The sequence below is a fragment of the Rana temporaria genome, chromosome 2 (assembly GCF_905171775.1).
Source record: "Rana temporaria chromosome 2, aRanTem1.1, whole genome shotgun sequence".
NCBI classification, from domain to species: Eukaryota; Metazoa; Chordata; class Amphibia; order Anura; family Ranidae; genus Rana; species Rana temporaria.
In genome coordinates this window covers 327,137,915-327,153,967 of record NC_053490.1, presented here as the reverse complement: position 1 = coordinate 327,153,967, position 16,053 = coordinate 327,137,915, and the positions used below count along the sequence as shown (strand labels likewise).

The window sequence follows — 16,053 nt, the reverse complement described above, 5'->3', positions numbered from 1 at the left end:
TGTGGCCAGGTAGGAGGGGATAGAGTGACCCTTGTGGGTTGCGGCATGTTGTGGGAGGAGTGGGAGGGGCTACCCCTGATGGTGGCCTGACTGGTGCCAGCCTCTGGGGGATCCTCTGGGGTAGCCTCAAGGGGAGCCTCAAGGGGAGCCTCTGGGGTAGCCTCAAGGGGAGCCTCAAGGCTAGCCTCAAGGGTATCATCAAAGGTCATCAGATCTGTGGCAATAATGATTTCCCGGCCAATCTGGAGATCTTCTTCCTCCTCCCCCTCATCCTCCTCCCCCTCATCCTCCTCCCCCTCAGCCTCCTCATGAGGGGAGGTTTGGCCACTCCCCTCCCCTGGGGACTCCTCAGCAGCCTCCTGTCTTTGGGGTGGTGCAGCAGCCTGGCCTGATGGCCCAGCAATCTCCTGGTCATCTGTGGAAGACACCAAACAATCACAGGTTTGAGGATCCACACACTTGCCACATGTTCCCTTCCCCCACCCACACATGCTAATCACCAAAAAAACAAAAAAAAAAACCTTACCTGGCCTCACAGGAACATCAGACTGATAACCAGGCAGGCCCACCACCTGCTCTGGCTCGAAACACCGGGCCACTGCCCATTCCTCCTCAGTCAGCCGGATGGGGCATGGTCCCCCTCCTCCAGTGCCCCTCCTATGCGCAGTGAGCTTGGCCACCTTATTGCGGACCACGCTCCTCAGATCATTGATCTTTTTCTTAATGCCAGCGGGGGTCCTCGTCTCCCCTCCCCCCGCCGCATTTATGTGATCTGTGATTTTGGCATATATCCTCTTCCTTTGGGCCGGGGAGGTGTTCCGGCTATCAGGCCCATGTAGATATCTTCCATATTGTATGACATACCTGGCTAGGATTTGCTTTTCAACATGTGAAAAATTCAGCTTCCTGCGTTTGGGGGCCATCACAGACACCACCCAGCAACAAGAAGCCAAACAGGACAAACACACAAAAATACACACACAAGCAGACAGCTACTACAAAGTCAAATACAAACACACAAAAACCAAACACAAAATCCAAGCAGAACAAAAAAAAATTACCAAAAACAATCAAACAAAAATTACACTTATCACAAACAAACAACAACTACTATCTACTACTCCTCCAACACTTCTCTATCAAACACAACTTACCAACAAACACTGACAAACTAAGAGCAGAAGCAAATTGCTCATGGAAGGGAACACAGGGAAATACTTTTGCAAATGAAGTGTGTTTGACTGGAGCTAGTTAAGCACAGTGCGATCCTCAAACTAAGTACACTTGGCCTTTTACCTATCTCACTGATTGCGCCAAGCAAAGTTCTGCACATGCGCAGTGAGCAGCAGATTCGTGCGCGCATGCGCAGTACGGCCGGACCTTCATTTGCATGGGGTCATGGCTCATTACAATGAAGCACGCCCACTTCCTTCCCACTTGCCATAACCCCGCCTTACGCCTCTGTATTTACGTTACGGCAGGCGCACTTTTGGGCGCAAATGCGCTGTGGATACGGCAATTACGACACCAACTTAGGGCGCCGTAACTTAAATGACATAAGTTAGTAAAAACTTATTTTGCGCCGCTGGCTGTGGATTTGGCCCTATGTTCTTTTCAAAAACTTTGATGAAAAAAAAAACATATCAACAAGGATAAAAAACATAACATATTTCTTAACAAGGTCAAACTATTGTAAATAATTGACAGATTAAGCAATGAAAATGACCAATTAGCCAATTATTGGCTTAAAATGAAAGAAAAGCATATTGGTCTATTTTGTTGACATAATAAATCATCATGGAACTCCAATCTGAAATTCCCTAAATTAGTTAATATCATTTAAAATGTTACTAAGCCCACAACAGTAAAACCTGTCTGTATATGTAAAATAGCATGCTTGTTATACTCACTGTGGAACTTAAAGTGGTTGTAAAGCCACAAGGTTTTTATCTTAATGCATTCTATGCATTAGGATTAAAAACCTTCTGTGTGCAACAGCCACCCCAGCACCCCCTAATACTTACCTGAGCCCCATCTCTCTCCAACGATGCCCACAAGTGCCACAGCCTTCCGTGACTCTCCTACTAATTGGCTGAGACACAGCAGCGGTCCATTGGCTCCTGCTGCTGTCAAAGTCAGTTAGTCAATCAGGAGAGAGATGGGGCGGGGCTGAACAGGGGCTCCGTGTCTGAATGGACACATGCAACTGTGACTCGGCTTGGGTGCCCCCATAGCAAGCTGTTTGCTGTGGGGGCACTCAACAAGAGGGAGGGGCCAGGAGAGCTGAAGGGGCACCTGACAAGGGGAGGATCCGGGCTGCTCTGTGCAAATCCAGAAAAATAGAAAAAAAAACAATACTTTACAATCTTTTTAGGGGTTAATTTACTGCTTTGTGTAAAAAGACTCTTTGATCCTGTATGCACAGATCCTCCTCCTCCTGTACCATCACTCAGGACAGGACAGTGAGTGCACATGCTCAGTTTGTATGTTTTTTTTGGGAGGGGGGACTGGGCATGTCATTGGCACAGCGCCAATCAGCGCTGGCCGGATCGAAAGTGAGGGGTCACTAATGCATCGGAAGTTTCATCAGAGGAGAGTGAAATCACATGAACATTCAGCAATCAGGCAGACCTGCGGTTTATCACGTGACTGTTGTATGTCGATCATTTAAAAAAGTATATAGCAGTATTATTTTAATGGAACAAACTGATTTATAAGTTGTAGGTACTGCGGGGGGGTGGTTGCACTATTTTTATATTACTGGGTTTAGTACCACTTTAAGTATATATGCTGCTATTGCAACAAGTGGTAATAGCAAAAGTATAACCCAGGCAAATGATTGCCAAACAAATAGCATTAGGTCAGGGCACTGTCTTAGGAAACATGTAAAAAAAAAATCATTTTTATAAAATTCAGTTTGGTATGGAGCAATATGCTTGAAGGTCAACAAACAAACAAAAAAAATCCTTTTATTTACATGCCTGGGTGATGCCCTTATCTTTCTTGCAGATCATTAAAGTTGAGGAGAGAAGGGCAATGAGGCCTCCTCCTGTGCTTTATGGATTTACTGGTACCACGTCCTTTACAATTACATTTGCATAAAGAAAAAAACTGCTAAAGCACACAGCTGAATAGGACTTTAATGGTACCACACCAAAAAGGTTTTTATGTAAAAGCAACCAAATGTTATTGCATCATTCCAAAAATCCCTGATGAGAGCCTAAATTACACATAGAGTGAACAACTGTACAATTTAACATTCTTATAAGTGAGTGAGTGAGTGAAAAACTTATATAGCGCTGCACATGCGAACTGAATCGCCTCTGGGCGCTTTTTTGACCAGTTCTCCTTTAAACTTAAAAGAGATGGGTTTTGATCTTTCTCCTAAAGGCCAAGTGGTTCTCCTCCAACCGAATGGAGGTTGGTAAAGTGTTCAGTGTAAAGTGTAAGGACAGTAGGTTAGTAGGCTACATTATCCCTTCATAGTAATTCCATCTATAATATAACCTTAGAATAAGATATTACACTTATGACATCTTGATTGTATTCTTCACTACGTTTCGTAAGACAGAGCTTGCTTCTTCAGGAAAATAACTCTTTATGTATAACTGTCTAAAAATATGAAAACAGGCATAAGCTAGTTTACAACAGATATCAAAGAAATATACAGTATGTATCTAAATAGTACACAGGAATGCAGTAAATTCCCTGTCAAAGCTGTAAACAACATATATAGATATATTAAAGGTGATGCAAGCCATATGGATACATGGACCAAAAACCAACGATCTTCAAAAGAGGCTGGTAGTCAATAGAGCAATATAATATGGTAATCAACCCTCTGGAAAAGGAAAATATACTCAAGGTAAAATACAACGCAACATGCTGGTAGGGGAAATCGATAAACATAAACAAAGGTGGAATAAATGAAATACTTATAGATCCCATTTAATGTAGACCGCAGTTGTACTTAAGCAGTAGAATTCAGAACAGTATATAAGCAGCTTTACTAAGTAGATTTTTTTTTTTTAAGAAACAAAAATGAGAGGGTATATCTCACAAAGCCATTAAAAAAATACAATTTATTTCACTTAAAATACAGCAAAATATTGTAGAGGCAATGCGCACAATATTTAATCATTAATATTAGGCTGCATTTGGAACAGACACTAGCCAGTGTTATAGCGTCTACAAAATAGGGGGTAGATTTATGGTATTTTTTTATTAGTAATGGTGGCGATCTGCGATTGTTATCGTGATTGTGACATTGTGGCGGACACATCGGACACTTTTGACCCTATTTTGGGACCATTGTCATTTATACAGCGATCAGTGCTATAAAAATGCACTGATTACTGTGTAAATGACACTGGCAGGGAAGGGGTTAACCACTAGGGTGCGAGGAAGGGGTTAAGTGTATCCTAGGGAGTGATTCTAACTGTGGGGGGCTGGGCTACAAGTGACATGACAGTGATCACTGCTCACAATGACAGGGAGCAGTAGATCACTGTCCTGTCAATGGGCAGAACAGGGAAATGCCTTGTTGGCATCTCCCTGTTATGCAGCTCTGTGACACGATCACGGGCACCCGGTGGAACCTGTGGTTACACTCACGGAGCTCGCGCCCGCAATGTCACGATTTAAAGGGGACATACTGTACAGGTACGTCCATTTGCACAGGCATGCCATTCTGCCGACGTAAATAGTCATGCAGCAGCCGGCAAGCGGTTAATAAAGAAATACTATTTTGGATGTCATCCTGAGTGCCAACTATTCTTTTTCCTACTCTGGTACATTGGAGGTGTCAGCAGCTTCAAGGTCTGTGCACCAGGCAGTGCTTTTATGTAGGAAGGATGCAGCGCCTATACACCTGTTTTCCTTGGCACTGATTTGTGGCACGGATCAGCACTGATAGGCAGCACTGATGGGTGGCACTGGTGGGAACTGATGGGCATTTTTGTTCTAGCATATAACAAACCTTAGTAGTAGAATATAGTCCTTGAAAGTTGCATTCAGTTTTACAAACTGCCCTCAAAAAGAGGTGCAGTGTGGGCCAATGTTATGTGTTTGGAAGCAAAAAAGAACAAGCAATTAACAAAGTCGAGATACAATTTAGAAAATCAATTGTGGAGAAAGATCTGGTGTCTCTACATCATAGACTTAATAACAGCATTCAAATTCAATCTGCAATTTCTAAAGCTAGCATGATTTTCTATTTAAAAAAAAAAAAAAAAAAGAAAGAAAATAATTATTCATTTTGGCACCTAATAAAGCAATAAAACGCCATCTTGAACACAGTTCAATTAAGGGTGCCAGATTGCAAATAGGATGCCATGGAACTGGAAAGGGTACAAAGAAGTGCAGCTATGGGAAGTTTTTTACATTAAGGTCACCCTGAAAAACATAAAGGCATTGTTCGTACATAATTATAAGAAAACAGATTTAACTTCCACATATAGATGGGTTTCTTTACAGTAGGAGTTATAATTTTAAAAAAAAACATGGAATAGTATTTCACTGTCTCTAAGTTATATATGTTTCTAAAAGTTCAAAAAAAAATTATTATTTATAATTATTATTATTCCTTTATTATTCCTTTGCTTTAAGTGGATATTAAGGATTTTTTTTCTGCTAAGGAAAATTGGAACATGCGTTCTGATTTTTTTTTTCCAACTACAGATTAAAGGTTTAAACTACAGATTAAGGTTTCAATGCCTTTGTTTTTGTTCATTAACGATCACACTCAATGGACTTTTCCGATGACATTATGAACGACATAGTACTGTATAGGTAATGAGTGCTTCGAAAGCTGTATTCCTATGTAAACGTTATGCAGTAATCCCTATCCTCTTTCCTGCAGGCAGTAAAACGTTTTATGAAGCTTGAATGTAAGTGCCATGGGGTCAGTGGGTCATGCACATTAAGGACTTGTTGGCGAGCTATGTCAGATTTTCGAAAAACAGGGGACTATCTCAGAAGGAAATACAACGGGGCAATCCAGGTCACCATGAATCAAGATGGTACTAGCTTCACAGTAGCCAATCAAGACTTCAGAAAACCCACAAAAAAGGACCTTGTCTACTTTGAGAATTCTCCTGATTACTGCTTGATGGACAAGTCTGCAGGTAAAGATCATTTGTCTTGCTTGGGTAAAGAAACAGTTTCATGAAGAGCTGTATATGCCCTCCAGCTAAACGCTACTGCAGTAACATGCAAAACATAGCAGTCTTGTTTGATCTTTTAGCAGCCAAAACATTAAGTTGTCTGAAGTTTCCTCTGTTGAAAGTAATCAGTTAAAACCTGCTTTGTTACATCAGGCATGAAATCTATATCACTTTTATGTGTGTTGTATCACTTTAATGTGCTTGTTTATTTATTTTTTACTGTTTGAACATTATCAGTTCTTGGTTGCTAAAATGTAAAAGGTTATTTAAAAAAAGGTTTTATATTATATTTATATTAAAATTACACGTTTACAGCACTATAAGCATTTGCAAACCTGTGTAGGTTCAGAGGAGAGTTTACAATTCAAAGGATAAATGCAATTTTAATGCAGTTTTTTCTATACTCCCACCCCATTTTGTAAGTCTGTGCAGAGGCGTTGCTATGAGGGCGCGGGGGATGCGGTCCACACCCGGGTGACGCCATCCCGAGGGTGGAGAGAGCCCTGGCTCCCTTTGGCATTTTTTTTTTTAGCCTGGGGCTGCTCTTGTCTCTGTTTTCCTCCTCCAAGTCCTCACCTCTCACTACTGCTCTGCTGAGTTGAGCCTGTCACTCCTTTTCTCCTCCCGGGCAACGCGGCTGCACACTATGTGTGTCCTCGCCAGCTGCCGCCCGGGTGTATTGTGTATCTGAGCCACCCACCCTAGCCCCAAGCTGGGGGTGTCCTCCACTGCCGTAAACCGAGGTGAGCTCTTACAATGGCGGGGAGGGGGTGTCATGGTGCCCGCCACCCAGTCACATCTGAGCTGACCAGAGCTGCTGTGGTGGAGTGCTAAGAGGGGGGTGGTTGTTTTTACTGCTGGACACAGCTATATCATATATTTTATATGTATTTATATATATATATACATATATATATATATATGTGTGTGTCCAGCAGCACTCCCCCCCCCCCTGGTTATCAGACCGTCTCAGGGTGGGCAACTCAGCCACTATACCTGTATATAATATAACTGATAACCGCTAAGCGCTTAGACGCGAGTTTCACAACTCGCATTCGGCGCTCTATAAGTATTTATTCCAATCCAATCCAATCCAACCAGTGGGGAGTGCTGCTGGACACAGCTATCTATATATATATATATATATATATATAAATAAAATATAGCTGTGTCCAGCAGCAAAGACACCCTTCAGACCCATTAGACAAGTGGGGTGTCTACAGCCAGGGCTGCTTAGGCCCGGTCCCATCATTTTAACAGGGGGGTCAGCAGCTTCAAACTTCATAATGTAGTATACATGGGCATGCATACTGTGAACAAATAATGTTCCCCTGTGGCCCACTGGTGGTGAATCATATTCCAAGGGTGGGGAGGGGGGGCATTCAGTTCATGCAGAGGGGCTCGAGAGACTGCAGGATAGAGGGACTTATTTGTTTTCCTTTTCAGCACAGGCAGACTTACACAACAACCAGGGCTGCACTTGCATAAGTCCTGACTTACAGTTCCTGGACTGACTCCGACTGAGGGAATCAGTGGCAGGCTCAGAGCAGGCTGAAAGCTATTAACAACATCAGTGCAGCAGGCATAGGCAGGTGCTGAGACTGATGTGGGGGGGCTAACAGGGACCAGCAGGAGGACTAATCCCAGGGGCAGCATACATGCCAAGTGTCCCATGTACCTGACCTCCCGAAACAACAATATATATATATATATATATATATATATATATATATATATATATATATATATATATATATATATTTGTATAGTCCATTGGTCCGTCAGCCTTCCAATCTGCAGTGCCCGATTTTCCTCGATCCAGGCAAGCCACATCTCTGCAGAGAGCTATCATTGATTGCTAGGACCACCAGCATCCTAGCAAACAATTACGTCACTAGTGCCCTCCCCCTGCCGAGTGCTTCTCTTTTCAGCTACTGTCTTCTGCTTGCTGACCATAGTGCCTTGTAGCAACACTCCTTGTTGTGGGCAGGTCACAGCACCTTGCCATCTTCCCTGCAGTCATCAGATCCCATCCAGCTAGCAAGACACCATGTCAGCAGGTCAAAATCAAATCAAAATTAATGGGGGGGGGGTGACGCCATGTTTTACCGCACCAGATGACATCAACCCTAGTGACGCCACTGAGTCCGTGGTCAGGCAGAGATGTGGTTACCATTGTTCAGAATTCAGAAGATTTCAGGGCACATGATGTGTGGTGCTAGGCACCTTGGACAAGTGAAATTGTAGGAAAGTATGACATATTATGAAAGTGTGAGGGTTAGGGAGGAAGTACAAAATAGGATAAGTGCACTATAAGTAGGCACAAGCAAAAGAAGACTTCTTTTTAACCTAGAAGCGCTCATTCTCATACCGTACCAAGCCTAATTGTTTAAAGTCGTTTTTTTGCATCATGTTAACCAATCTATATACAGCCATCCTTAACGTAAGGGAATATTTGGTTGTCATCACAAACTGACTTCTAACCAAAGTCTACCCAATTTGCATGGCAGTAAATTAGGAGAAAGAGGGAATTTTAAAGTTTGCCACTCTCTACACATCAGATATATGGTAGTAGCTAGAGAGGAGTGACTGAAACCAGTCTAGTAAATCAAATCTTGTACTTGTTTAAAGCTAATTCTCACTATGTATATCTCTTTACATTTGCAAAACATATGTCAGGGAGTGAGGAGGACTGAGGAGGTGACTGGACACTGGCAAAAATAAATAAAATGCATGCACATTTTTTTGCCAGTGACCTTAGGTGAGAGAAGCCTAAAAGAACCGTAACCCTTTTATGCTGCGGTTATTCCCTCAAGATCCCTTTATCAAACTTCCTATGCTGTGCTGTAGCCATTGCAGCATCTTTCTGCAGCTTCCAGATTAGCGGACTCCTTGGCTAAGCCTTGAAGTCTGCTAAGTGGCTGCTATGAAAAAATAAAATCTGCCACCCACCCAGGGACAGCTGGTAGGCGAGGTGTTAAAATGTGCAGTATGCTGGGAACTGGAGTTCAACCTTGCCTACTAGTACCGCTCACTCTCTTTCCATAGACCCAGTGGCATACTAAATTTCCCATGAGTGGTAGAGAGTGATTGCCTGAGGTTGTCAAATGTAAGGGGCCATGAGACTGGTGACCCAGGATTGGCAGGACTGCTATGAAATTATGTCATGTGGGTATGTTGGAGAAGAGGGGAGCGTGGCAACACTAGTGTAGATGGAAGATCAGCCTGCAGAATGTTGCCACTGGGAATGAAGAAAGGCAAGCTATAGGCAGGATCACCAGGTATTTTTTTATATACTGTTATGGTTTTACAGCAATAGAAAACCACACAGAAATTGACAAATGTAATTGGGAGCCTCTAATGAAGAAATACATGTTGGGCTTAACGACACTTTAGTACTTTGCATCAGCAAATAGCAAGGCAACTAGTCTTTTCAAAAGATCAATTAAACAATGGTAAGTTTCTTTGCAAGTACAAAATGCATCAAAACCTTAATAATATTTTATTGATATGACCTTCACACTAAATACTTAGCAGTAGAGGACATGTGTAAGTGTTGTCCCTATTTGGATACCTAAAGATACGCTAGCTGTAATTTAAACTATAGGACCATCTGTTTTGAAATGACAGGATCATTTAGGGTAAGTATAAGGTCAGACAGGAAAATGTTGAAGACAACAGTAAAGATCAACAAAAGATCTTTTTTGCTAAGGAGAAGTTGATTTTTCAATCCTCCTGCTTGTAGCATGTAGCCCACGGGAACAGTTTTAATGGCCATTTAATCCTTTCAATCTTCCTGTTGCTGGAGGGAGATAAGGTGGACCACAGAGAAAGATGAAAAAGAGTTTTCTATGAAAAGAATGTGATGCCATTCAGACATGACATGCAGTGCAGGGGAAATAAGTCATGTGGGTATCAAATCTCAGCTGTGAAGCTGACTGACTGACTGAGCCACAATTCTACTGATACACGTTTTACTAGGAAGTGACAATCAACTTTTATTCTTTTACTTGAACCAAATATATTTTAAACACATTTTTGTCATGTAAAACAGAATGTGACACAACAAGGCTATGTCACAGCAAGTGTACCTAGAGAAATGCAAAACGAGATGACCACGGCTAGATATCATGAAATTAACTATCTGTCACAAGCACAGATTTTCCAGTTGAAATAACGGCTAATGTAAAATGCATCAATCAGACAGTATTCATTCTGTTGAGTCAACTGTGTTCCAACAGGGATTTCCCCTTTGCTTTATCAGGAAGCAGTGATGTCATATTATGTGAAAGCATGCAGCCGGTTTTAAAAAAGCCTCCCAGATACATAAATAACTTGCTCTCTCGCGCTCTCTATTTGTACCCATTCTGCTCTACAGTACTACCAGTATTTCCCCAATTCATTTATGTATCTGTTGCCAACTTATTTTAAGGCTGTGGGCTAATTTGTGCACCACTGTAAATGCTATACCAGTTTAGGCTCAACAGTGAAATTATTAATAGTCACACTAAGTTTGATTTAATCGTCTTTCTAAGTATAGTATACAGTGGTAGTAAGCATTTTTCAGAGAAGCTTTAGAGCCTTAGCTTTTTTAAATATTCTAGAAATTGAATTGTCAATATCAAGTTTGAAATTAGACTAACCTAGTGGAGTGGAAACATCCTTAGGCCCCTTTCACACTTGTACGACTCGCGATTTCTCGTCCGCGATTTTGCCACGATTTTACCGTGATTTTGGATCAGTACTTTGCCACAACTTTGCTATTAACCAATGAAAACATACATGGTGTGAGGTAATTCCTTTCCCTGCCATAGTTGTTTCCAGTTCCTGTTTGCTTCCTGGTTGTTGTGGTCTGTTGTAACAGAAAATTTTGCTACTCAATATATTGCCACAGCAGTTGTCATTGCTGCTGCAGCAGTAGCAGTGCATGAGGAAGAAGAGGAGGAGGAGCGGAGGACAAGGACAAGGACATCTCTTTTTTTGGGCTGTTTGGAGCACATTGTTCCTGAGGGAATAACCAGGAAGTGAATGTGTGCTAGAAAATGTGCTTGGGAGGGGCTACTATGTTGAAAGGATTGGGTGGGACAAGGGTCAAAAAGCTGCTTGTGCTTACAGCTTGTGCTTACAAAGTTGTACTGAAACTGTACTGAAATCGTGTCTATATTATTCAGGTACGATTTGCATGCTACTTGAGGGTTTAACATTGAGGTCTATGGATATCAACTCGCATGGAAGTTGGACCAAAGTAGTGCAGGGACTACTTTGAAGTCGGCACGACTTAAAGTCGTGCCAATATGAATGGGAGTCATTGAAAACCATGGAGAATGACTTGTCATGCGATTTTGAAGTCCAAAATCGTGGGATAAGTCGTATAAGTGTGAAAGGGGACTAAGACAGGAAGTGCGTTACTGGCTGGATCACAAGGCAAAAAAAGGAAACAAGACAAAAAAAAAGGAATGCAGTCACCACATTTAAGCATTGGAAGGCAGCAGTATATTACATTTTTCTTGTTGGCTTTGTATACCCTTTACCCTGAAAGTGAGCTACATTTTGTACATTTTATGAATTTTAGCAAATTTATTTGCAGGGTCAAATCTTATTCTGTATTTGAGACATTAATGAAGGTCCTCTCACACCTTTTCTCAATTTTACTTATAAGTGGGTGAATCTGGCTTCTTATTTAAAGCGGGGGTTCACCCGAAAAAAAAACATTTTAACATTAGATTGAGGCTAATTACGGGAAGAACAATCGGGTGTTTTTTTTTAAATCAATGCAGTACTTACCGTTTTAGAGATAGATGTTCTCCGCCGCTTCCGGGTATGGTCTTCGGGACTGGGCGTTCCTATTTGATTGACAGCCTTTCGACCGTCGCATACAGCGCGTCACGAGTTGCCGAAAGAAGCCGAACGTCGGTGCGGCTCTATACGGCGCCTGTGCACCGACGTTCGGCTACTTTCGGCAACCCGTGATGCGCTGTATGCGACGATCGGAAGGCTGTCAATCAAATAGGAACGCCCAGTCCCGAAGTTTGTGAAAACGCGCAAAAACGTGACCGCTGCATTTTTAAAGCTGCAGCTCACAAAAAAAAAAAAATTATTATTATTTTTTTTTTTTTTTTACAAAATAAACATGGACAGGCGTTTTTAAGCTGTAAAAATGGCTAACAACAGTGGCTGTAAAAACGCCAGTGGAAATGAAGCCTTAACTGTATGAGTAGCCAAAATGTTTCCTTTTAGTTTTGGATGGAGTGAGGATTCAAACCCCTGTAGAGTTTTTATTGCTGTCTGTGAGCCTGCTGTGGAGACTCGCTTTCTAGATTTGCCCTTGTCACCATTGTTTTCTAGCAGAAATTGATGGGAAATTCAGAATGTTAGAGTGGTCACTAAAACAGGAGGTGAATGGAAATCTTCTAAAGGAGACACCTGTTTTGGTGACAGCTACTTGAGAGGGGAACTCTACTCACTTTCTTCTACTTTTCTACTAACTTTCCCTCACTTTCTGTTCTACCTTCAGGAAAGTAAGCTAAAGTTAGAATATTGCCAATGGCACATACATAGCAACAAAAAAAAAAATTACAAGGATGTTTACCGTTTCATACTCAATCCAAACCTAAAAACAAGAGACAATGAGAAGTAATTTATTCTATAGCCAAAATGCCATTTTGTTCAGTAACCTATTTTCATCAATGTGCCCTTGTGTAGTGCTCCATAATAGAACCAGAGGATTTCTACTAGGAATAACTGCAGAACCAGCAGTATAATGCCGCGTACACACGATCAGTCCATCCGATGAGAACGGACCGATGGACCATTTTCATCGGTTAACCGATGAAGTTGACTGATGGTCCGTCGCGCCTACACACCATTGGTTAAAAAAACGATCGTGTCAGAACGCGGTAACGTAAAACACAACGACGTGCTGAAAAAAAAAGAAGTTCAATGCTTCCAAGCATGCGTCGACTTGATTCTGAGCATGCGTGGATTTTTAACCGATGGTTGTGCCTACTAACGATCTGTTTTGACCTATCGGTTAGGAATCCATCGGTTAAATTTAAAGCAAGTTTGCTTTTTTTAACCAATGGTTAAATAACCAATGGCGCCCACACACGATCGGTTTTGACCGATGAAAACGGTCCATCAGACCATTCTCATCGGTTTAACCTATCGTGTGTATGCGGCATAAGACAATAAGTACAATTTTGAATCAAAGCGTAGAAATATACTTTCTTGGCCTTGCTATAAACCAAAGTCGACTGGAGAAGCATTTTGGTCTCCTATCAAAAAGACTAACAGCAAGTAGTTTAGAGCTGTGTTGGCAATTAGGAAGGTTAAGAAGACAATGAAGAAAAGATAGGCTAATAAATAAGTCCTTGATTATCAATATAAGAGAAAAAAACATGAGAACGAAAGCTTGGAAATTGGAAAATTTTAAGTTTGTCCTTGTACCTCTCCAAGGAAAATTATTTTAGTTGGGGACTACGCTTCAAACATGCCTATTTTTTTATTTTAAATGATTAGTTTGTCGTCACTTTTTTAACACATTGCAATATGCTGTTTTTCAGGTTCATTAGGCACTGCAGGAAGAGTGTGTGACAAAGTCTCCAGAGGGACAGACGGCTGTGAAGTTATGTGCTGTGGTAGAGGCTATGACACCACTCGTGTTAACCGAACCACTAAATGCGAGTGTAAATTCCACTGGTGTTGTGCAGTGCGCTGTAAGGAATGCGAAGAGACAGTCGATGTGCATACATGTAAGGCTCCAAAACGGGCAGAATGGCTGGATCAGACTTGAATCGAACAGACATCTACACTTTGGACAAGGAGTCACAGGCCCCGCAAAATTCTGGGTATAAGTGTAGTACAGTTGCATGGCTTCTTATTTAAGTAATTCTGCAAGGCACTAAAGACAAGACTACACTTCCCAGGATGAAATGCGGACCCTATGACAAAGGCCAGCAAAGAACCAGCCCTTTTGGTGAGAGAAATTTGCAATAAAATAAGTGGTTTTCTAACTGCTATCCCTGATCTAGTGGTACACAACAGACCACTGCTTGACAGCTTTTTCCTGCTGTGTGGCTTTATATCATTATTGGAGACTGATTCTTATATGCAAGTGCTTTTTGCCAATATGCAATAAACATGCTGAGGGGAAAAAAGGAGAATACGTTGATTGTCATCAGAATTTTTTTTCCTGTCGATGCTTTCAAACTGTTAATTATTAGTGAACCCCTGCAGTAACAGCCTGTTTAATGCTACAAATGCATGGGACGTTTTACACTTACAGAAAAAAGAAAATGGTTCACTGGAAAGAATATAGCTGTGCACACCATCATTTCATGCCTAGATTTTTCATTTGGTGGACTATGTTTCAAAATATTTTAAGAATATTTTCATAGTATAAAGTCAAGAGCCTTCGTGAAGCTGCTCAGAATGCCATGTGGATTTTTACAGAAACTAAATGAAATTGTATGAAATGCTCCCATGCTGACTGCACAAGTTAAAAATGGAGACTTGCAAATTATTGTTTGGACTTTGGAGAACTCTGGATACGACTGTGACACACATATTTTGTTAGACTTGCTTCTATGATGTGTATACTGCTTTAATATTTTTTTAAATTTAAACTTATATTGCAAACCCATTTTGTTGTGCTCCTTGCCCATCACTGAAAATGGGTAAATATCCTTATTTATTCATATACATTATAAAGAGGAAAAGAATAAAGTATTAGATAGGGTTGTCCCGATACCACTTTTTTAGGACCGAGTACAAGTACCGATACTTTTTTTTGTGTACTCGCCGATACCGAATACCGATACTTTTTTTTTAAAATGCAGCCATGTGTCCCCAAATGCAGCCTAGTGGGGCTCAGTGTGGATGGAATGGACTACACTAGTGGGGGGCTCAGTGTGATCAGCCATAGAAGTACACATTGCTTTCTCTCTCTCTCTCTTTCTATGTGTCTGAGAAGAGGACCTGTTGATTTCTGAGTGTTGATCCTCTCCTCTGGGTAATGACTTCCCCCTGCCATCTCTACACAACACACACCTCCCCTCCTCCTTATATTATACATGGGGGGGGGGGGGTCTGTAGTGATAACACATTTCCTGCTCCTCAATATAGATGGTGAGTGTTGTCATCCTATCAGAGGACGAGCTCTGACCGGGAACAGCGCCCCCCATCCAGGGACCGGTGCTGTGCAGTGGACTGTTGGGGGATTACACACACTGTAACTTTCTGGCTGGACCCAGTGGGGGAGGGGAGATCTCCGTACTACAAGTCCCGGAGCCATCCGTGAGAAGTGAAGTGATTATCAGGGCCGGGAGGTGAGGGGTTAAGCCGCGGGACGGCGCGGTGTGCACGGGGATGGGGGGGAGGGAGCTTACCCCCTTGACATCACTCATCTCCCTCTGGCTGTCAGTGTCCCTCTGTATATCGCGGGGTAAATGTGCAAAGTCAAACCAAAGTGAAAGTCAAGCCCCCCCACCCCCGCCGCTGCCGACATCTAGTTGATCAGCGCGGGGAACATACAGCTTTCATTTGAATAGCTGTGTGTTCCCCGCGCGCCTCGTCATGTATAAGCACTCCCCCTTGCTCGGGCACTTTGATAGACATATCACCCGTCCAATCCTGGGACGGGTGATATGTCTATCAAAGTGCCCGAGCAAGGGGGAGGGGCTATACATGACGAGGCGCGCGGGGAACACACAGCTATTCAAATGAAAGCTGTATGTTCCCCGCGCTGATCAACTAGATGTCGGCAGCGGCGGGGGTGGGGGGGCTTGACTTTCACTTTGGGGACTAGGCAGCAGCGGCGGCGGCAGGTCTCCTCTCCTCCATACCCGAGGAGTGCTCTGCTCTGCCCGCTCTCCGCCCCCTCTCCACCCGC

General features: G+C 42.4%; 1 protein-coding gene across 1 annotated transcript in view; it reads left to right on the top strand.

Moving 5' to 3' along the window:
• WNT2B (Wnt family member 2B) overlaps window positions 1-14,890 on the top strand; it is a 144,848-nt gene extending 129,958 nt beyond the window's left edge. Inside the window, exons 4-5 of the mRNA XM_040337487.1 lie at window positions 5,861-6,125; window positions 13,727-14,890. Coding sequence (XP_040193421.1) covers window positions 5,861-6,125; window positions 13,727-13,956 — 495 coding nt within the window. The 3' untranslated portion in view covers window positions 13,957-14,890. The remainder of the gene's footprint in view (window positions 1-5,860; window positions 6,126-13,726) is intronic.
• Window positions 14,891-16,053: the final 1,163 nt, after the last annotated feature.